The 22,435-nt window shown below is 50.7% G+C and overlaps 1 protein-coding gene across 3 annotated transcripts; it reads left to right on the top strand.

The window, feature by feature from the left end:
• The first annotated feature begins 419 nt into the window (after positions 1-419).
• Positions 420-15,141, top strand: CD34 (CD34 molecule). 3 transcript variants are annotated; one of them, XM_074925732.1, is made up of 8 exons: positions 420-971; positions 6,485-6,619; positions 7,348-7,631; positions 7,741-7,818; positions 10,319-10,466; positions 10,756-10,796; positions 11,516-11,680; positions 13,417-15,141. In XM_074925732.1, the coding sequence occupies exons 1-8, from the start codon at positions 893-895 to the stop codon at positions 13,606-13,608; spliced, it is 1,122 nt and encodes a 373-aa protein (XP_074781833.1). In that variant the 5' UTR covers positions 420-892; the 3' UTR covers positions 13,609-15,141. The 3 variants fall into 3 exon arrangements, with proteins under 3 accessions (XP_074781833.1, XP_074781836.1, XP_074781834.1); XM_074925735.1 differs by lacking the exon at positions 13,417-15,141 and adding an exon at positions 12,017-12,151; XM_074925733.1 differs by lacking the exon at positions 13,417-15,141 and adding an exon at positions 12,014-12,151.
• The last annotated feature ends 7,294 nt before the right edge of the window (positions 15,142-22,435 follow it).

Here is a 22,435-nt window from a genome sequence, read left to right as displayed (position 1 = left end):
CAGGGCCAACCATTTCCACTTGGTAAAGTTCAGCCTGGTAATAAAACTGAAGCGAGTATTTCTATACTGTTTTTAATGTTTCTATAATGCGTTATTAATGGAAACGAGCTCCAGGAAGTTATTTATTAGTCTCGAGTCCCTCTTCTGCTCCAGGTTTTATGCAGAAGTTTTTGCCCGTGGGTTTTTTCCTCCCCCAGACATTCTCTAGACCATTTCATTTGTGCTCTCTGTTTGACCAAAGTCAATTTAGTGAAGCTAATGGAGTTACTTCTCTTCAGGTCAGTGATGATTTCACATCCTCGAGTTCCTTGCTTAATTTGCTGTGAAAATTTCCAATTCTGAACTCAGTTTTCAGTTCCCCCCTTTCCAACAGCACAGCCCTGGGACCGTGCACGGGACTCACCGGCGGTGGCTGGACCTGGGGTTTCTCCACTTCTCTGCTCTTATCACATTGTGTTTACTTTCCTTTGAGGGAAGTTTAGCAGCAGGCTCGACTCTAATCCTTCCTTCCAGCTAGAGCCTTCACTTTAAGGGGAAAGCAAGCAGCTCTCAGGAAAGAGTTAAGCCCAGCGAGGCTTTGGGATCCTTTGCTGGGGAGAGGGCTGCTCTTTTGTTTGTTTTGAAGCGCTGTCAGGAAAGTGGGGAGGAGAAAATTACCTAAGTGATAGTGAGGTTGCCATGAACTATATAAAACAGTGGAATCAAATCGGAGAAACTCCACCTCGCAGCCTTGAACCATAAGCACAACCCCTGAAGAGAAACCCACCCCACAACCGAGTGATCTCAAAGGCTTGAACTAAAACCAAGCTACATGAGCTCAGAGCTGCTGCAGGACTGAAAACCCAAGAGCTGTCACAACTACATCCAGCTTTAGCGGGAGCTGCGAGCAGGAATGCTGTTCTGGGGAAGTTTAAAAATAATGAAGTGGAGGCAGCTTTTCTGGATTGCGTTCTGTGTTGTGGAGTTGTCTGGTGAGTATTGCCTGCAGCAAAGCGCAGGGTTACAAGCACCGAGTAACAACAGCGTGAGACTAGTGCATGGGGCAACTTCTTTGTAACTTCTGAAAGAGCAGCTCGGGGGAAAGCGTTTTCAGGAGTGGTTAGCGGGGACGGTTGCAGCGTCACACAGCGAACCCCGCAGTGACATTTTGCAGAACAGCATCAGGCACCGTGGCCAACACATTCCCAGCGATGGGCTGCAAACAGAAAACGCTGCTGGTTTGAAAAGGAGAGGACTCGGGCTATAAGAGCTCCCTGTAATATTACAAGGGGATGCAAATGCAGCGTGCAAAGCTGTAGAGTGCAGCCACAGTTCAAGGTGTTTCTCAGCCTGCGTTGGTGTAAATTAGCCTCACTTTTGTTTTGTGGCAGGAACTAAACATTTTCTGAAAAATCAAATGACTCTGCATAAAGATTAAAATCTCCTATTCCAGCGCTTCAAATATTCATCCTATGAAAAAGTGAATAATAATATAGAGATTTTATCTAGGTAGTGTTTTTTAAACGGTTATGTTTTAGGGAAATATTATCATTTTTGTCCCAAACCCAACAACCCTAAAGTAATAAAAAGAGACTTAAAAAAAAAAAAAAAAAAAAGTGAAGCAGCACTCTGAGTGCTGCATAGTGTGCTGGGACGGGAGCCAGGAGCCTGTGAGCGTCTCCTCAAAAGTAATTTCTCCTTACTCACATGAATGTGAGCGACTAGATCTATTGAAAGAATTTGCTGTATTTTGTTCTTCTGTTTCACGGGGCTCCTTTCATGTTCCCTTTGCTGCCAAGGTATATTGCTCACCTGAGCGGTTGTGCCTGACCCTCCAGTCTATGTTAATTTTACAGGAAGGAAAAAAAAAACAAACCCAAACAAACCAATTTTATTTGAAAGAAATAAAATTCCGGACTGTCTGGTTGGGCTGAAGCGAGCAGTGAGCGAGGGTGTAAGACAAAAGTGTTTACCTGAAATGCGAAGCTTGAGTTCCTTGTAGTACAAAGTGTGTGATAAATACAAGAAGTGATAAAAAGCTATGCCTTTGTAAAGACAAAACCACCCAGCAATGAGGGGTCTAATGCTGCAAAATGTCACTCCTTTTGGCAGCAGAGCCAATGCTCCTCGTTTCTGCAGGATATTACAGGGCTTTACTAGCACTGGCTGGAAAGTAGTGGAGGTTTATTTCTGCCCAACGTAGCTGCTGTGCAGAGCAGAGAAGGACCAGGGAGCTCACCCCCGGGGCTCTGCGTGCTCATCGCTTCTTTGGGGAGTCCGAGTGAATTAAGCCAAGGGTTCAGCTGCGCAGCTCTCAATGGAAATCCCAGTTCTGGGGGGTTGTGCTCAGCCAAGGGTGGGACGACCGGCTTCCACCTGCCCCGAGGACACCCTCACCTAAAGCCACATGTTTTACAGGGGGAAAAAAAAAAAAACAAAACCAACCAAAAAAACAAACAAAAAAAACCCATAAAACAACCCCATGTCACTCTGGGCCTTGTGCAGGTGCAAATGCAACGCGTGGAGGCGGCGTGTGGAGGATGGAGGCTGGGTACCAGGTAGCTGCAGTCTGACCCCAGAGCTGCCTTGTCCAAGCTCAGGGGGAGCGAGTCGCGGGTGAAACGCTCAGTTCTGGGCTTTGCCTGATCCTCTGGGCAACCCATGAGTTGCAACGGGGGTGGGAGAAGTTTATATCCGTCAGTGGTGCGCAGCACGGGCTGATGCTCTGGGGCTGCTCCAGGACCCTCTGCCCACGATGCTGCGAGTGCTTCGTGATGGCAAAATTGGGTGTTGATAAGCCAGGTGGAGCGCTGTCCTGTGCTCGTCTCGGAACACGAGTATATATTCTATTTGTACCTAATACAATTGTTTTTTAAAAGATCTTTTATCTTTCGTTTTTATATCTTTTTTATTCACCTCTGCCAAATTATTTAAAAAAAAACCCAAACTCTTTTCTTGTCATTTTAAAGCACTCTTCCTTTCCTTCATTTCCTTTGCAAGACCTAGAAAAGTTCTAAAATTCAGGGAAGGAAAAAGGAGCTTTAAAACTCACAGCCACTTGAGTTTAAGGCCCTTCAGAGGGCTGCACATCCTAACTGCTCCAGCCAGCAGCAACCTCAGTCCCCGGGAAGGTGTCGAGCCCCCGAGCAGCACCCAGCTGCCGAAGAGGCCCCAAGCCCAAGGAAACCCTTGGTCCAGCAGCTGGGGTTTGTCTCGGGGGGCTCCCCGCAGCCCCCTGCCCTGCGCGCCCTGCGTGACTGCGGCCCCACACCCATATCCTGTCTGGGAGAAGGAAAAAGGGGGAGGGAAGGGATTTTTATCAGATATTTCCAGAGGGAAGAGGGCTCCACCCGCTTGAACTCCTGCCACATGGCTGAGAGCAGTAAAAGTGGAAAGGGATGAGTAATTCGGGCTGGAGCCTCAGAGGAGCTGCTGCGGGAAGCTTGGGCTGGCTGCAGCTCCAGAGCCCACTGTCCCATGGCTCCTCACCCTCCTCACCCTCCTCACCCTCCTCTCCCGCAGCCGCCGGTACCCGCTCACCTGCGGCCCTTTGCCAAAGCTCAGCCGCAGCCCTTGGCAGCTCCTAGAGCACCCACTGGTTTTGTTAAACACAGACTGCCCGGGCACGGGGTGTCTGTGTCGGAGCACTGAAGCAGGCACCCAGTTAGCAAAAGGTTTACCGAAATATTTACCAAGGGATTTGCGTACCGGCACGGGAGGTGCAGTCCCTGGCCGGGAGTCGCCCACAGGCTGCTCCTTCCACCTTGCGGGGGGTGCACAGGGCAGAACCCCCCGTCTCTAACTTCCTGCGGGTGCAGAGTAGGGCACAAATTATGGAAACTTTCCGCTGGTTTCCTGAGCCTTTGCCACTTCGGAGTTTTGCCTTCTATGGTCCCGGTTTAGCGCTTAGTTTTGCCTCCTATGATCCTGGTTTAGTGCTGGATGACTGTTGGACCAAGTCAACTACTTCAACATTTATATCGTTGTGGTTTTGTACTTGATTTGATACTTCCTAAACCCCATTATTAAAATATCTTTAAAAATCCAAGGCATTTCCTTTTTAAAAGGTCAATAGGTAAATACAATAGGCACTGTGACGTACGGTTTTCTTTCACATATCTCCATGATTTTGCTCCTGCATGTGCCAGCACTACTAGGTGAAGATTTCTGTGAGGTTAATAAATAGCTTGGCTTAAACTCTCAAACCCTTAATACTAACAAAGTGACAAAGTTTAGCAAAGCTAGTAAAAACGTATGGTGCAATAAATGACCCACTTTAGCTGAACACCATGTGGATTATCCAGCCCACATCTGGATCATTATTTATCTCATGAGTCCTAAGGTTTCAAAAAACCATGTGTTCTACAGAAGTGCCTGAAAATGCTACGATAAAGGGAAGAAAAAGAAATACTATGTGACAGGTCTTCTCACAAATTACACTGAGCAATAATCCAGATTTCAATTTATGATATTCGGTGGTGAAAAGACTTTGATTAGTAACACCGCTGGTGCTTTACAGACATCTGGAATAGTTCAAAGGTGCTTGGGTGGCTGTTTCACTTGGGGAGGTCAAGTCCAGGCTCTACATTGTTCTAGTGATGTGAAGTTTCCTGCTAGTGTTCATGCAAACACAAAGCTGTATGCAAAGTGTGGATTTAACTTTGCGCTACTCCTTATTCTGGGCATGCAGTCATGCCTCCTGCTTTTGATTTGTTAAAATTCATCAGAAAAACGCGGTGATTTAACCAGTTGGAACTGAACTGTCTTGGAGAGAAGAAATTTCTCCCTTAAATAAAAGCCGTGCCAGAACTTAAATCCCAGCTCCAGACACCTGCGCTGAGCCCTCGGCAGAGCCCCCACCTCCCCCGGTGCTCCCGCGCCCAGAGCAGCTGCAGCCCAGCAGGGATGGGATGGGATAGGTTGGGAAGGGATGGGATGGGATGCGATGCAATGGGATGCATTGGGATGGGATGGGATGGGATGGGATGGGATGGGATAGGTTGGGAAGGGATGGGATGGGATGCGATGCAATGGGATGCATTGGGATGGGATGGGATGGGATGCGATGCGATGTGATGGGATGCATTGGGATGGGATGGGATGGGATGGGATGGGATGGGATGCGATGGGATGCATTGGGATGGGATGGGATGGGATGGGATGGGATGGGATGGGATGGGATGCGATGGGATGCATTGGGATGGGATGGGATGGGATGGGATGGGATGCGATGCGATGCGATGGGATGCATTGGGATGGGATGGGATGGGATGGGATGCATTGGGATGGGATGGGATGGGATGACCAGCACTGTCAGCCCCACAGGGCCGGGCTGGGGTGCACTCCCCCCTCAGCACCCTCCGACACAACCACCCACCGGCTGCAGGAACAGCCGAGCAGCTCTGCCTGCTGCCACCCACCGCCAAAATAAACGTCAGTGCTCTCGGGCTTTGCTTTTCATAAACCATCCAGGTTCTCTGGACCTGATCCAGCAAAGCACTATTCCAACACAGAGAAATTCCTGCCAGGGCAATGCTGAAGTGCACAATACTACTGTGCACATACATAAACCCACGTTTGACTGGCAGCGGGCGCTGCCCTGGTGCCAGCGCCGGGCGGCTGATCAGGACCTGTCCGTGCTGCTCCTTCTCCACAGGTTGTTTGGAAGGATGAAGTAACTTTTCTTGGAGCTCAGGCTCCCCCGGGCAAAAATACAAATGAAAGAACGTATTTTGTAAGATTTTTCTCTTTAGTATCAATAAGAATCTTAAACAGCAACAGCCCTGGAATAGAGACCGAAGCTGTTAAAAGTGAAAATACATCTCAAGAATAGAAAAGGTTAAGAAATGGGAAGAAATGCATTTTCACTGACTCATATAGTTCATTTCAGAAGGAAAAGCTGGAAGTGTCATCTTTATAACATACCAGGAAGCAATATATAAACTTTAAGTTAGAACAGCGAACCATTCTCCAAACATTCAGTTTTACCTCCAAAGATGTTTTTGCTCATGAGTCAGAGCTGATCCCAAGCCAGTGGGGATGTTTCTATTTACTTTGAAATTGTGCCTGCAACTGCAAATCCAACTTATTTTTCCTGAGGCCCACAAGTGATCTCTTCCAAGGCCTGAGTCTTTCCTCCAAGGATTATAAACCCAAACTACTATGAAATCCAGCTTTGTGCAGAGCTTTGTGCATCTCTCGGTAAGGCCAAGGATGGGGCAGGGTGAGGGCAGAAAGGAGCCTGACGTCCTCCGGCGCTGCTCCAGGAGCCCCGGAGCTTCTGCAGGGCCTGCACCAAAAAGTGATGCTTGCCCAGCCGAAATGGTTCATCTCTGAGCTTCTCCCCTGTGAGCTCTAAGGCAGCCTGCCATTTTGGGGCAAGAAAGTGAATTTGTGAAAGCAGATGACGCTTCCCTGCCCTGCCCACAGAGACCCTCAGGGGCAGGCAGGGCCTCAGGGCTGGGATGGGGGGACAGTAGCCCCTAACACCTTCCTCTGCCCCCAGGCAACACTTCTGGGAGCCCAACAGACACCCCCACAATGAAAGCCATGGCTACGGGAACAAACGACACCAGCAGCACGGGAGCCCTCGGAACCCCCGGAACCCCCAGCACCACCAAGCTGACACCAGAGATGACTGGTAATTGCTCCCCTCGATCCCCCGGTGATTCCTGGTAGCATTTTCATTAATAATCAGTTTTATTAGGCTCGCCCTGAGAAACTGCACAGTTGGTGCATGGTTGTGCTCTCAAAAAAGAGCCTGATAGCATGGTCAAAAGCTTTAATCCTGTCAAAAAAACTCCACCGAGGGAAAACTAACGCTGTTCTCTTCAGGACGGGCAGCTTAGACCCATCCTTTTCAAAACAGCCAAGAGATGAAGGGACAAAATGCTCATTAATCTTTTATCTCAACATACCTATTCTTTGCTCAGCAAATGGCAGCCCTAAGAGATCTGCCAGTCTTTCCAGTGAGAGGCCGAGGCTCTGAAAGGCTTTGAATCAGGGACCCTTGCACAGATGTACGGTGACTTTCTCTTATGCTGTTTGAAATCAATACATCTTTTTGAAGGCGCTGGGTCAAGGGGGAGATGAGGGTGATGCAAGGGAGGTCGGGCAATGGCATCCTTGCTGCGGTGCGGCGTATGCCCAGGAAATTAGCCCATTGTAAACAGATTATGAAGCGCATGTAACAATTAGGTAACTGAAGCAAGTCTAATGGGCGTTTCTCATAGAGCCACTAACACGTTCTGGTACGGCTGGCTATGACAAATCAATATTGTACTTCAGTCACTGCAATGCCACGCACTGATTTTAGGGGACATAAGCTTTCTCATGTATCCTTTTCACTACATTTCTTCAAAACCGAAGATGCAGCCGGGTCCCTGGCAACCGACCCCACCTCCCAGGGGTTCAGCAGTGAGCAGATGAGTCTGCATCCCAGCCAAGCCCCCACGCAGCCACTGGGCACCCCCTCGGAACCAAATCAGACGAGCCAAGGAGTCCCCAAAACCGAGAGCCCGGCAACACAACCCAGCACGATGGCAGAAACCCTGGGGTCCACGCCAGCTCTGACGAGCTCTCCTGCCACCTCGGGGCATTCTCCCATCGCAGCTGCCACCACGCCACTGCAGAGAGTCACGGACAGCCCGAAGGTGAGGATGCAGCTGGGCACCGTGGGCTGTGGGACCACCGGGAGGCTGGGCCTGTCTCTCAACGCCCCGACAGTTCACTGATACCACCACCCTGTTTTTTCCTTTCCAGAACATCACATGCCACAATGTCAAAGAAGTGAGTGACACCGGAGCCATCTGCTTGCAGCTCAACGAGTCCTACACTTGCGTGAGTTGCAGCCCTGGGTGGCCACACGTCTCCAATGGGGGGACGTGCAGGAGGAGGGGGGTGCTGCAAGAAAAGAGCCCAGGGCAGGTTCCTGCAGTGCTCTCAGGCTTGCAGGGATGGGGTCACCCACCATACCTGGGGGGCTGGTTTGGGGCGGGGAGCACACCCCGTTATCCCTAGGGCAGAGCATCTGAGCTGTGCAAACAGATGGAGATGGGGTTGATCATAGCAGTGGCAGGAGAATCCCAAGGGATGATCACGGCGGTCCCAGGAGGATCCCAGAGGGATGATCACAGCAGTCCCAGGGGAAATGCAACCTCCTGGTTGCATAAAACCTCCATTTTCATGATTAAGCTCTGGGGTCAGATTAGCTTCTAAAGGATCTCCCACCATGTTTAACGGGAAATTGCCTTTGTTCTTCTTCTTCCTCTTCCCTGTTGGGAATGCGAATGACTTTTTTTGTCTTGCCAACTGCCCTAGGAAAGAAATCAGGGCATCTGAAGGAGCACGGGTGGTTGATCAGTGTCCCCACCTGCACCGACTCCTGAGGGAATCCCAGGCTCTCTGTAACTGCCCTTGGCCTTGTGCCCCAAAAATGAAGAATTTATAGAAGCCCAAGAGGGTCTGGCTGAGACACTGCTGTGGGTGGGAGGAAAGAATCCTTTCACACTGCAGGCACGACCTGCAACAGAGGGCAGATGGTGCTGGATCCTGTGGGACAGCAGGCTTGGCAGTGCCCTGGGTATAAAAGGACAGCGATTCATTTTACTTCTGCTGGTCAGCCAGCCGCTTAGGATGAGGGAATTCTTACTTGGCTTTTCTCTGCAAATCGGTGATTAAATGGCACTTAGACTTGCTCCTCGTTACGGGGGCTGCCCTTTAGCAAGAACTTCACCTGGAAGCTCCTGCGGGAGTGAGGCATCTTGATCCCAGATGCCAGCTAGTGGGCAACGGCACTGCCCGGGCACGGGGCTTATGCACATTAAGCGTGCATTACATACCTGCATATGCATGAACGGACACATCTACACCACACAGAACATCCTACGGGGTCATGGCTCGTTGCACAAACTCTTAACCCTCCCTCCATGTGAAACGAGTCAAACTGCCCCGCTTCCAGCCGTGCTTTTCTGGGAGCTCTCGCCCCACAGCAGACCCTTCACCTCGGCAATCATCGAGAGGGAAAATCCAGCTCAGGCTCAGCAGCTGCTGAACCTGGGAACCAGATAAGAGCGTCTGCGAGGAGAGCAGATAGGAGGGACCGTGCCGTGTCTCTCTTTCCTGCTGGCCTTTCCCAAAGCAAATGAGCAATAAGCTGGCACCCAGCGCTGCTAATTGCAAAGGGAAACTCTGACACTCCGATGAGTTCTTTCCACAGCAGAGAAAGGAAAATACACACTTGGGTCTCTTGTTCCATCTTGGCCTTTCTCACCCCAAGCCAAGCTCTATAGAAACAGCTGAAAATGATTTGTTTGTTATTCTCCCATGGATAAGTTTCTGCATTTTTGTATGCTAAGAGTATGTGGCGATCCGAGCACAATACTGAGGCAATTCTAGGGCAAAGAGAGGAAGGGACTGAGCTGCCCAGCTCTGCACAGCGCTGCAGGACAAGAGGGTTTTCTCCTCTTTCACAGCCCCACATTGGTGGGCACCTCCCAGGGAGCAAGCAGAGGGTAGGGGCAGGATGGGGGATTCAGCTCGAGCTGGTCTCTGTCTCGAGCGGGTGGGCACAGCCACAGCTCAGATGATGTCCCCAGCTGGGAGGATGTTAGGGAAGCTGACAACGTCTTTTAGCAACTGTGGGTTCTGTCTTCAAGTCTGATCGTGGCTGAAAATAGACCTGAGGAGAAAGCCTATCCTGTCTGATACAGAAATTGGCCCGCCGAAGGGAAAGGCTGCAGCTCCTCACTCCTCTTCCTCTTCCACCCAAGAGTTGCTTCAGCTCTAAAATGTGAGAAATTTGTATTTTTTTACCTAGCCTTTGATCAGCAACCTAGCAAAAACATTGAAGACATTTCCTAAACAGGAAGGCTCAATGCTTCTTTGTTATTTCCCTCCTTTCCCAGCCCCTGCCTGGGACTCTGAAACAATAGGGTTCTTCAGGCAGCTGTTTCAGTCCAAAAGTTAGAGAGACTTGCCATACAAGTCAGATCCTAAATTTAGCTTCGTTTAAATGCCATTTGCAAGAGTTGTTAATAACTTCTTCATTTAATTTATTCTCATTAGGAAATAAGCCTCTCCATTTTCTAGGTGCTGGTAGTGGGGCTCGAAGCAGTGGTGAAGTGGGAGGTGGAGGTCTGACACCAGCCCAGAGCTTTTTGTCACTTCTTGTTGCTTCTGCTCACTTTGCACAGCACAGATAAGCCACCAGCACACAAAGGGTGAACGCACAACGCTACCAGCAGCATCATCGGTATAGCTGAGACAGAGAATTACTTGGTTTGGTTGATTCAATACCTGGTTTTGTTGTTTTTTGTTTTTTTTTTTTTTAATTTTGCAGAAACATTTTTTAGAGATGAAGGGATCAGACTTATGGAGCGCGATATGTGAAAACAGCACCCACCGTGTTCCCTCCCCCTGCCAGATTAAACTGGCCAAGTCTGAGGTGGACCGCGACTGTATGCTCCTCATCCTCGTCGGTGAGAGAGGTCAGTTGAGCTAATTCCTTTGGCTGTCATTGATAATGACCTTGATGTGGGCTATGGGAGAGAGGACTGTCTGTGGGACACAAAGCCTCAGTTACAGCCTGTGAGGAGACTTCTCTCTGCAACTCCTGCTCTTTCTGCTGGGGTCTTGCTAGATCCATGGCATTGCTTCCAGAGCAGCGAGGGGGCTCGCAGCTCCTCCTCCTTCAGCAGTGGCCAGGCTCTTTCATGCTGACATTAGCTGCAGTGTGACCGTCTATGTAACGTGCCTCTCCTGTTTTAAACCCTGCAGATCCTGCTGCAGACATGCTCCAGGAGTCTCACTGGGAAAAGGTAAATTCCTTAAGAAAATTCAGCTGGAATAATGGATGGCCTGAGCGGCTGGAGAAAGGAGATTTTAGACAGTCAGTTGGGGCTGGGGCAGACTGGACCTGCCTCCATCTCGGAGGTGCCTGTTGGGTGTTGGCACATGAGATGGTTGGAGCCAACCGCCAGTCGTGCAGCGAGGCGGCGGTGCCCAGTAAGAGAACTAACAACCATGGAAGGCAGAAATGCTTGGAATAGTCACTGTAAAATTCTGTAGTATTTTCTTTAAAAAGGCCTAGATCCCAACCATAACTCTTAGGATGTAATTGGCACTCTGCTTCTTCAAAGTACCACGCTGACTTTAATTAATTTCTCCTCTCAAGACTCCAGCAAGGCTGCCACCAGCTTGTAGGTGCCCGTACCCAGGGCTGCAGCAGCAGCACACAGAGACCTTCCAGCCATGCAGGTGCACGCTCTAAATCTCACGGTCTGAGCTCTCTGCTCCAAGGGAGAACATTTCTCTGTGCCACAGAATCCTACCTAGGATGGGACTGAGACCATGAGGACGTGAGAGCTCCCAGGGCAAGCGCAAAGCTCAGGAGCTTGGGTAGCAAAGCCCAGCTTTGTTTACGTGCAGTTTAACAAGGAGATGAAGAGCAGCATTGTTTTAAGCCTGGTGCCTGTTCAGCAGATGCACATGTTTCCTGTTTGTCAGACTCCCGGCTCTCTTTGGTGTTTTTTTCCAGTTTGGAATAAAATCCGTTAAACGGGGGAGCGTGAGGAGCCACCAGGACTTTTCTCAGAAGACCCTGATCGCCTTGGTCACATCTGGACTCATGCTGGCGTTCCTGGGCTTGGCTGGCTACTTCCTGATGAAGCGGCGGAGCTGGAGCCCGGCGGGAGAGAGGCTGGTTAGTGCTTATCGATGGCAGAAGAGCAGGTAGAGAGGAGCCGGGGGGTGCCCAGGGCGGGAGAGGAGGGGGCTGCTCCGTGCCCTGTGCTCCGTACCCTCAGCCCGACCGTGTCCCCAGGTCGATGGCACAGCGCAGCTGGCCCACGAGGCGTTGAGACCCGGGACTGGGCCAGCCTGAGCAAGGCGAAGGGCAGGAGCAGGGAGGTCACATCGTACAGGGCGAAGGGAAACCTCTCTCGCCTTCTAAAATTAACCCTTAGCTGATCGCTCGTGTGGGAAATCCGCCCCCTTGTCACTTGTACTTCTAGGTCTAATACTTACTTTTGCTCAGCAGTAAGAACTCATCCAGCAAGATCCCTCCAGAGACACCAAAACCTTATGAATTTGTCATTAAAATGACACACTTTAACTTTCCATTTGCTGCGTTTGAGTTATATGTCTGTCTTGTACCGTTGCTGTAATAAAGGCGATTTCTCCCCTCACTTATCAAGTGATGGTAATAAAATATATCAAGAAAGAAAATTTCCTATTTCCATTTTCCCCTTTCCAGGCAGGCTGAACATTGAGGACTCTTCCCTGCCAGTGACTTTCAGGGACATGAGCCCTCTGTAAAGTGAGGACAGGCCACGCTTTTCCCCCATCAGCACTCGTGGGCAAGTGAACAGTTGTGTCCCAGGAAGCCATTAGGTTATTTCCTTGCCAAAAGGATCCTCTCGAAACGTGCCACTGGGAAGGCAAGTGCATGTGTCAGAGGCAGGGACATCGCAGCTTGGGCTCTCGAGCCTGCTGCCTCCAGATACCATCTCCTGGCTGCTGGCAGCAAGGGAAAGGGCAATGGAAAAATGCGGCTGGGACCTGCCCATGTAAATGTGTGGTGGTGTCAGTCCAGTTTCTGGGTGAGACGTATCCAGCACCCCCACCTCGCTGCCACGGTCACGGTGTCAGCAAAGGGGCTGAGGGAGACCTGGGGCGGGCGGGACGCCCGGCAGCCTGCTGGGTGTGCTGGGTGCTGCTGAGCCAACGAGGAGCGGGGCTACCTGCTACCAGCTGGCAATTGCCACTTGTGGCCCAGGACCCTCAGCACCCGTTGCCTTGCTGTCAGACCTGCCACACGTTGGGGAGTTATGAGGGGGGACAGAGGCAGCTCTGATATTGCTCTGGGTCCCCCAGCAATGGCCCTGACAAGCCCCGCAGCGTGTCTTTGCTCTTGCTGGAGTGCAGTCCTGCACTTCTGCTGGCACCTTGCTGCGAGCTGTATAGATATTTACAGGCTGAAAGAAAGAAGGACAGGGACAGAAAAAGAGGCAGTCTCCAGAGCTTTCGTTCAGTGGTGCTTCTTCTTGGCCAAAGTGGAAAGCAGAGGTGGTCTGTCATGGGGTAGCTTTGCAAACCCAAGGCTGGGTCAACTCCAAAACGTGATTATAAGAAAACAACAAAACCTGACGGCTTCTCTTTTCAGGTCCAGGAGGAAAAAAAAAAAAAACAAAACCAAAAAACAAACCAAACAACAAAACCAAAACAGTTCCTGGATGGTTTTCTTGCTTCGTCTTGCCACGGCATGGTTCAGGGCCTGTCCCCCTTCTCGTCAGCGAGAGCAGGTTCCCATGCCTGCAGTTGTTTGTGCCTGCTGCCCAGGAAGCGCCGGCAGCCAAGCCTCTGCCTGCGATCAAAGCCGGCTGCTGTCAGCCCTTTCCCTGCCCTAACTCTGCCTTTGTTATTTATGTACCTGTTTAGGCTGAAGATCCATATTACACGGAAAATGGCAGCCAGAGAAACACGATGTTGATGATGCCCCCCCAAGAGCAACCTGAGCTGCAGGAGAAGCCAAACCTCAACGGTGGGACTCAGGAGAACGGGACTGGCCAAGCATCCTCCAAAACCAGCCACTCAGCCAGGCAGCACAGCCCCGCCGACACCGAGATGTGAACCAGCAGAGAAGGGCTTCCTTAGCGTGAACTACGGGGAGCAGAGAGACGAGGGAGGGCAAGAGTTTTCTATGGACAGCTAAGGGAATTGCAGACCTTTTTTTTTATTATTATTATTATTTTTGTGATGAACTTCAAAAATCAGCCTAAAGCACATTAAGCACCAGATCTGACAAAGACCTGCTTCTCTGCCTCCTCCTGCTTCTCCCACTGACCACACAAGACACTTTTTCGCAGCTGTTCTCTGCTTTTGTTGTTAGAAGAACATAATGAGAACCGCAAGTGCCCTTAGCCCTGAACAGCTTTTAAGCAGAGGCAGACTGAAGCTACAGAAGCCCTGAGCCAGACTCCAAACAGCCAGAATTACTGGTGGCAGTGTGTTAGGCTGATTGAAATAGTTAAATTGGGATTTCAGTGACAAAAACCTCTCAGGTTTCAGATAATTTTGGTTAAAAGAGTTGTTTTTTATCTCACCTTAATGTTTAAGTGCAGGATCTCTTCCTCTTTTAAGATCACCAGGCATTTAATCCTCCTTCTTGTGCTTTAGGTCTTTAGTATTTCCTTACTCCAGCAGAATTTGCTGAAGCTCTGTGTAAAATTTTTCCACACAGATTGAAATGTGAACAGACCTCAAACTTGTTTCTTTTTCAGTCCTACTAGTACACAGGTAGTCGTTTTAGAGTAAAAATCTTCCCCAGTCTCTTCACGTCAGGGACTGGACATGGCGTTTGACAAGGCAGAGCCAGCAATCAATCACCTGAGATGGAAAATGTTTGATGTGGTTGGAGATGGCTTTGCAGGGGCCTGGGGTTAGCAGTGCCCCCCCCTCCTCCCGACACGTTGGGGCTAGTGCCTAGGGTAGGACTGTGGGGGTAAAAGATGTCAAAGGGCTCCCAGTGGGATGAGTGCTGGACAGAAACCTGGCTCTGCTACAGGTGTTTCTCCCTCTGCATGAACAAAATAAGTATTTTTTGGCTTTGGTCAGCACCAAAATCCCAACAGCAGGAGCAGGTCCCACCTAGCTCTGCACTGATCCTGCTCCTGAGGCAAGTGGTGCCACAAGCCACATCGCTGAGGGCAAGCCACAGGCAGCTCGGTGAGAGCCAGGGCCCAGGGGCAGGTTTGTGCTCCGTCCCGAGCAAGTGCAGCTCACGTTTTGGGAGCCAAAGCTCTTGTTGTGCAAGGCCGGTGTTGGTGGTGCGAGACCACGAGACAGACACTGGTCAGACCACAACCTCTGCTGGCACCAGCAGCGACCTTCACACCCGAAATAAGGGCAAAAATGGCCCTTGAAGCTGATGTACCCTCTCACTGGTGAATTTACTGCAACCTTTTGTCAGTGCTGAACACCTGAGGGGAAGGCTTTTTTGGGGTTTTTTTGGTACAGTGCTTAAAGGAATGACAGCAACATCCGTCATCATCTGGGGCTGTTTTCACGGGTGCAAGAGCCATTTAACCACAGTTTAAAATATTGCAGGTTTTGTTTGTTTTGGTGTGAATCGCTTCTCCCAAATCTCATTGTAAATAATCCCAGTTGGAAAAAAAAAAAAAAAAAAAAAAAAGAGTATTAAAAATCAGTTTCTCCGTCGTGTCCTTGGAACAAGAGCGTGTTTATCCCGCCGGGATGCACGGCTCTGGCTGCGCCGTGTGCCAGCGTGAGGAGAGGACAACGCCTCGCGCAGAGGTTGCTTCCCAGCAGAAATTCTGTGACTAAAGGCCGTGGCTTGTTCTGTGCACGTTTTCTTTGTCTTTCAACAAACGCGTCCGCAGGACGAGCGACGTACAGCACACGGTTAAACCCCGTTTGTTTGGTTTGCTGATGTCTAAGAGGCCCAGCTAATTCCTGGGTAAATAAATGAGACTCCAGGCTCAGGGAGTGATCTGCAGGGCTGGGGTCTGACCTCAGAGCGGGGAGGGTGTGCACGCACACGTGTGTGTGCGTGAAGATGAAGAGGATGAAGGCTTCATCACTCTGTGCACTGCGCAATAACCAGCAACGGCTCCTGCCTCAAAGAACTTGCAGGGCGATGCCTGGTGGTCCTTTAGTGCCTGTTCTCGTGGAGGTGCCGGAGCTCCACAGAAATCGGGAGCTTTGGGGCTGGGGATCTTCACTGACCTGGCCCCCTCCTCTCTGGGATGCTTGACCCTTCTTAGCACTTGTCTCCCAACAACTGGGTGTTTCTTGGGGGGTCCTGAAAACGTCTGGAAACCAGCTGCCAGTTCTGTCGTGGTTTGGGGTAATCTGACCTTGGAAAGACGGGCTGGAGGGGGAACAGATGCAGGAAAACGAAAGTACTTTCTCTCCCAAGAGAGCTGCTCCAGAGTGCAAGGGAAGCTCTCCCAAAGGCTTCATTTGCGCCACGGGTTAGGAGAGGAAGCCGGGGTTGGCGCTTTTTTTTTTTTTTTTTTTTTGCCAATTGTTCATCTAATCAGCACTACTCGCTGTATCAAGAGATCTAATCAAACGTCAGGTGCATTTTTCACAGCTCGGGGTATGTCCTACAGCCAAGGAGAAACAATAATGTTACAGTCAAATGCTTTGGCAAAACAAAAGCTTTCTCTAAAACATCCAGATTGAGGGAAATGCTGAGAGCGGCGGTGGCCGAGCGGGGACGGTGCCGAGCCAGCGGAAAAGGCTGCTCGTCCAGCTCAGGAAGTTTTTTGCCTGTGTGTAAACACAGGCAGGCTCAGCTCTGGCCCAGCTGAAAAGGTTATTATTATCATTCCTTCCTTATCAAACTCCTTGCATTCCTTCCTTGCCGGCCCCATCGTCGGCCAGGCAGCCTCCTCCTCTCGCCATCCCGTGCTGCTCACGACTGCTTTTGGGCCACTTTTGGGGGGCTAAATCCATTTCGGCTTCCAATAGTGACCTGCTTTCCCATAAACATAGTTCAAGGTTGATGCAAGTGCTCTTGTCTGATTCGTGATCTCATGCCCTGCCCATATATAGTTTATATATAGTCTGTTTAGCTCGTGGGGACCCGTATATCAGCATGGCTTGCCCTGATGAAAATAATCAGCATGAAAGCATCCTCTGGGGAAGAATGGTAATAAATACATATGCAAGGATGAATATAAATTTGACACAGCCATTAATGACACGTCGGTGGCCCAGCCTGAAACAGAAGCAGGAGCTCTGACACCCATCCAGGCAGCCCCTGAATCCTTCTGCAGGTTGACATCACAGACTTTTTCAGAAATGAAGGAATATCTTCCTATCTGAACTGCCATCAAATGCTACTGGGAAGGTGGCTTGCTCTGTGCATTGTTGAAACCAATCAAATTTATCAGAGCAAACTAGTTTAAATTGTTTTATTAACTATGTCCCTCGGTGGATTTTCCATCCCTCTCATAATAAAATCAGCACAGCCTTTCCAGGTGAGAAAACTCCTGTCCTGTCCTGTTCTCACAAGCCCCTCACAGCAAAACAGCACGTCCCAGGTCAGAGAAAAGTAGCTCCTTTCTCTGTTTGCCGGTTGCTAATTTCTTTTTCGTTGATTTAGCGCTGGGAAAAGCGACCCCGATGCCTTGAGACCCCTCAGCAGCAGGACCAGTCTGGCACAAGCAGCAAAACACCCAGTTCTAAGTTGTGGCCCTCCAAAGCTCCCAGCATTTTGCTTGAGACCCCCAGAAAAAGATGAGCCCCCCTGGTGCTCTCCAAGCTCCAGATCTGCCAGGAGAGATTTACTGGAGCATTGTGCTAACATTTTGGTTTAAGGGTAGATACCTTGCGTGCCTTGTCGCGCTGTGAAATATTTACCCCCTATGAAATTTTATTTAGCTTAGAGGCTACAGAAAGACTATTTCTTTTCAATTATAGCAGATAAGTGTTCATCTCTGCAGCCCCAGCTGTGGCCCAGCTACGCGGGAGCTTGGTGCCACCGGCCGCTGCACGGAAATGGAGAGGGGTCACGGCCTCAGATTTACAGCACCAAGGTTTCTGCATGACTTTGAAACAGCAGCAGAAATAGTCTGGGGTATATTATATATAACAATGCTGCTATCTGCTGGCTGTGCTCTGCTAAAACAGTTATTGCTTTTGCTCTGGAGGGCAGCTGGTACTCGGGGAACGGTCCCCGCTCAGAGGCAGCACCTGAAGAAGAGTCCGGCTCCACCGCAGTCCCCTGCTGCGCCCCGGGTGCTGGTAACACCAACCAGAGGCTAAAATATTCACATTGTAAAATTATGGGAGAAGTAATACATACAGTGGGCTTTGAAGCTCGTGTTCTAGGAACAGGGAACATCTAAAATGAAATTTCTAAAATGAATTTCCCATCAATCCACTTCCCATCTGCTTGTTCGACGCCTGATCCTGCAAAACTCGTGTGGGAGTTCTACAATATTTGCTGCACCATCTGCTGCGAGGCCACGCAGGTTTTTCCATCCAAGCGCAGGGAACGCAGACACGCAGGCAGGCTCTGGAAACATCCTGTGTGACACTTCAGGTGGCTGATGGGGAAGAAGCTGCCGAAGCGGCACCGGCGGAGCCAGGGCACGTCCCTGCGGCCGCAGGCTGGGCCCTGCCCGTGCCCTCGGCTTCCTCCCGCCAGCCCAGTGCATTCCAGTGTTGTACCAGTTTTGAGTCAGCCAGAAGCTCGGTGACGATTAGGTGGCCGTGATGGCATTTCCCAGCGTTGGTAAAGGATGATGTTCCAGCTCATCGCTTTTTCTCTCCTTTCCCAACCATGGAAATGGGCGTCCCACTATGCCCGTGTAGATAATCTCTCTGCACCAATGGGATATTCCTGCCTTTGCTTTCAAGGTAAAGGGAACAGCACCCGTGTAGGGCTTTTCCATCCCCCAGAAAATATTGTATTTACAGCTATTTGCCTTACAGGCACTTCACAGGTGTTTTAATTCTACATCTTTAATCTTAGCCTTCAGATCCATTTAATTTGCTGGTGTTTTGATTTGTAGTATCAGACGTAAATGAGATTATTTATCCCCTGAGATAAACCGTCAAAGGCAAACACTGAAGAATTGAGCTCTAAAAACATTTTAATATGCTCCTGTTGGAAACCCTGAGATGGAGCCAGAGATGAACAAGAGATTAGCGTGAGCCAGGGCTCGGGTCTCAAGCACAACACGCTGCGCGAGAAGCACCTTTGGGCTGATGCACGGAGCTGTTCCCCTGTTTGCAGGTTCTTCTCCTCATTTCTTAAGGACCCACAAGGGCACGAGGAGGCATCTTCCCCGTGTGCAAAGAAAGCATGCTAAGAGCTGTGAGGCTTCAAGTTTTTCTTTTTTAACCTTAAAAAACCAGGTGAGACAAGAACAGGTAAGCCCGGGATGCTGTTTCTGGGGAAGAGGGTTGGTTCGGAGGGGACGGCTGTGGAGTCAGGTGGGGGAATTGCATTGGGTTAAGATTTTTCCTATCAAAAATTCTTTGTGTTCTTCTGGAGAAGAAAACCAAACAATTTTGAACAGTTTTTTTGGTTAGTTTTCTCAAGGAAAGTTATTTTATTGGGGGAGAAGGAGACTAGTTCCAGTTTCTCACTCGAACTGTAGGAAAAAAAGGTCTGAAAACAGTCAATACTGCTTTCTGTCTGACACAAGACATAGAAAATGTCCCAAGGGCATCTGCCTAGGAAATTTATTTTCAAGTTACATCTTTTTTTTATTCCTATAAATTAAACAATACATTACTGACCCTTGGTTATTTATTTGCTATTTCTGGTTCTTGTGAGGTTTTTTTCTTCATTTTTTAAATCTTTGTGTTTGCATCTTCCTTCTTCTCTTATCTTCTGCCTGCCCCAGAGGCTTATTGCTGCTTTGGCAACATGCTAACGTGTTTAGGAACGATAAGACACCTAATTAATAGTTTAATTAGTAGTACAAGGTCTTAATGGCTTATTAAAGGAAATACATTCAGAAAATTATTTTCCTTTTCTTGCGCTGGTACAATATAATTTACGAGGAAATGATAAAACAGTTTTGAACGGCATTCAGACTTTTAGTCAAGAAAGTGGTGCTGGGTTCATGATTTCACGGAGGATTTTTGCACCACTAATACTATTCTTTTTTTTTTTTTTTTTTTCTGTTGTTTAAAAACAATTTAAACAGATTAACAGAAGCAGTTGCGAAGGAGCAATGTTGCTGTGGGGTGGCAGGCGGGAGCGTGATGAGCCTGAAAGCAGAATTAAGTAAAACTGCCTTCCCTACTTCTGCAGATAAACAAGTCCTGGGGGAAGGTAAACTTGCTCTTTAAGAGGCTCTGGCTGAAATGTCAGGTCGTGCTCCGAGCTGGGGCAGCTCAGCCGCTCGCAGGCTGCGATCCTCCCCACTCCTTTTTCACTAATATTTGTTACAACTGATTATTTTTATATGAAGGCATCCTTGGCTTATAAACTCCAGCAGAGCAAAGACCTATAAACCCTCTGGATCCCTCTTGCTTTTACCAGTCAGAAACTCAGCGTTAAGCCCCGCTGCGCCGGCGGAGAGCTGAGGGAAATCAAACCGCGCTGCGCCGCTTCGCTGCAGCTCGGATTCCCCAGGCCGCCGTGTTTTTCCTCTGACCCACACAAAGATTTCTTTCTAAATTTATCACAGCGTTCATCAGCAGTCCCACTTAGTGGCAGATTACGAGGCCGGGCAGGCAGGGCCCATTCAAACCAGGGCAGGGGAGCCTGGAAAAACACGCGAGGGATGACGCAGGCGGCGAGGCGAGGGCAGGGGGTGGCGAGGGGGCAAGTGTAGCCTCAGCTCGGCTCCCACCGGCCTCTCTGCTCCCCGTTATCCTTCCCTGGATGCCGGGGCGGTGGGAGGGGGCAGCTGCCTGCAGCCGGAACGCTGCACCGAGATGGCAGCACCCCGACTCCAGCACCCCAACTCCTGGCTGGGCCCAGGGGAGGTTTGACTGGTCTCTGGAGGCCCCAGCGCTGGCGGCACTGGGGAATTTCCACTGGGCTGCGGGAGGAGATGCTGGTCTCTGCGAAGCGGTGCCTGCTGCAGCGGGGGGGTCTCTGCAGCCCCCCTCTCCGTGTAGCTGAGCAAACCTCAGCCCCCCCACCCCACCCCGAGACCCCCCGTGTCCCCCCAGTTCATACCTGCACGTCCAGGGCTCCTGCCCGCCGGGATCTGTGGGTGCCCCGGGAGCGGAGCTGTGGGCCTGCACCCCGTGGCCCCCCCACGCCGAGGCCACACGCCGGCGTGACCCACCCTGCCGTGGGTGCTCCGCCGAGACGAACCCCTGCCCAGGGCGTAGGAGCCGTGTTTGGAATCACCCGGGGGAATGATGCAGTTCCGAGGATGGCAGAATTGAGAGAACGCTCGACTAGCGCAATTTTCCTACGCACCTGTCAGGAAATCACTTCGTCTGTGCTGGGGCGAGTTTCGCACCCGTTACATGGGGAGGGGGTACCCCCCCGCTCCCCGAGGGGACAGGGGCTGACACCCACTCGTGACCGCGGGTGCGGGAAGGCGGCCACGGAGATGCGCAGTGACACGCGGAGGGGCTGCTGACCTGGAGGGGACGCGTAGCGCTTTAACGACAACCTTTACAAATTCCTTATAAATTCGTTTCTCCTCCCGCTGCTGCCTTTTTTTTTTTTTTTTTTTTTTTTTTTTGGGGAAGAAAATCCCGAGATCGGTTTGTCTCTCCCGTGCAGGATTTGAACAGATTTCTCTGCCATTCCCTGGGTCGGGACAACCCAGATCCGATGGGAGGGAAGAGGGAAAAGCCGCGACGTGCCGGGAAAAGGCATCTCGGGGGAGCTGGAGCCCCGGCCCCCCCCCGGCCCCCCCCATCTCCGAGGACACACGCTGCCTCCTGGGAGTTGTAGTCACCGCGGGGTCACCTCGGCTCCGCGGCGCTGCGCGGATGGGGGGGGCCGGGGGGGGCCCGAGGGGGGGTCCGGGGGTCGCGGGGGGGGCCCCGCCTCCTCCCCCGCTCCGTCCTGGTCGATGGCGGCTCCGGCAGCCGCTGCCCCCCCCCCCCCCCCCCCGGGCCGGGACCCGCGGGGATGCTCCGCGCATCCCCCGCGCATCCCCCGCGCATCCCCCGCTCACGGCCCTGCCCGCACCCCCCTCCCCTGCCCTCTCCGCGGGGGGGTGGGGGTGTCCTCACCTTGGGGTGCTGCCAGCTCCTGCCCGCCGGGCCCCCTTTTGTGTGTCCCCCCCCCCGCAGCAGGGCAGCGCTGGGGTCACCCCCCGCCACGGGCACCCTGTGCGGGGGGGGGGGGGACACGCGGGGGGGGCGGCTGAGGGCTTTGGCACGGCACCCCCCCCTCCCCGGGATGGGCTGCCCCCCCAGGGTGATGAGCATGATTGGGGAAAAAAATATTATTAATTATTATCACCATCATCATTATTACCATTATCATAATTACCGTTATTATTATATCACATCTATCTATATATTTAAGATATATAATATTATCATTTTCTATACGTTCTATATAATAGTAATAATAATTAAAATGATGATAAGCAGCAGCTAATTGGGTTACACTTCAGCAAACGGGTTCACACGGGTAAAACCTTGGGCAAGGCTGCCCAGGCTCAGACCTTCCAACTGGGAGACTGGGAACGTCTGTCCCAGGCCAAATGGGAACGTCGGGCGGGATTTAAGGGGTGTCTCACTTATTTCGATTTTAACACAAGGCCACGGGGCTTGGAAGTTGTTGCTTTACAGCTTCGTGTTTCCTCTGCTTTTATATTTAGGGATAATTGCTCCATATAGCATTGTAACTTCCGTCTGGTGGATTGTTATGTTCTCGCTCCTTTTTTTTTTTTTTTTCCTCCCTCAATATATGATGTAGTTTCTGTTTGTAGACTGGTTTAATAGCGAGGCGGCTGAGACAAAGTTTACTCAATAAACTTGCTTTTCC

The sequence above is a fragment of the Athene noctua genome, chromosome 23 (genome assembly GCF_965140245.1).
Source record: "Athene noctua chromosome 23, bAthNoc1.hap1.1, whole genome shotgun sequence".
Taxonomy (NCBI): domain Eukaryota; kingdom Metazoa; phylum Chordata; class Aves; order Strigiformes; family Strigidae; genus Athene; species Athene noctua.
The sequence above is the reverse complement of the archived record's forward strand: the minus strand, read 5'-3'. Positions and strand labels throughout refer to the sequence as shown.

Coding starts and splice junctions, on each gene's coding strand:
- CD34 (XM_074925732.1), top strand. CDS start 893: ATGCTGTTCTGGGGAAGTTTAAAAATAATGAAGTGGAGGCAGCTTTTC. Junction 7,819..10,318: donor TCAACGAGTCCTACACTTGC/GTGAGTTGCAGC, acceptor TTAATTTTGCAG/AAACATTTTTTAGAGATGAA. Junction 11,681..13,416: donor GCCCGGCGGGAGAGAGGCTG/GTTAGTGCTTAT, acceptor GTACCTGTTTAG/GCTGAAGATCCATATTACAC.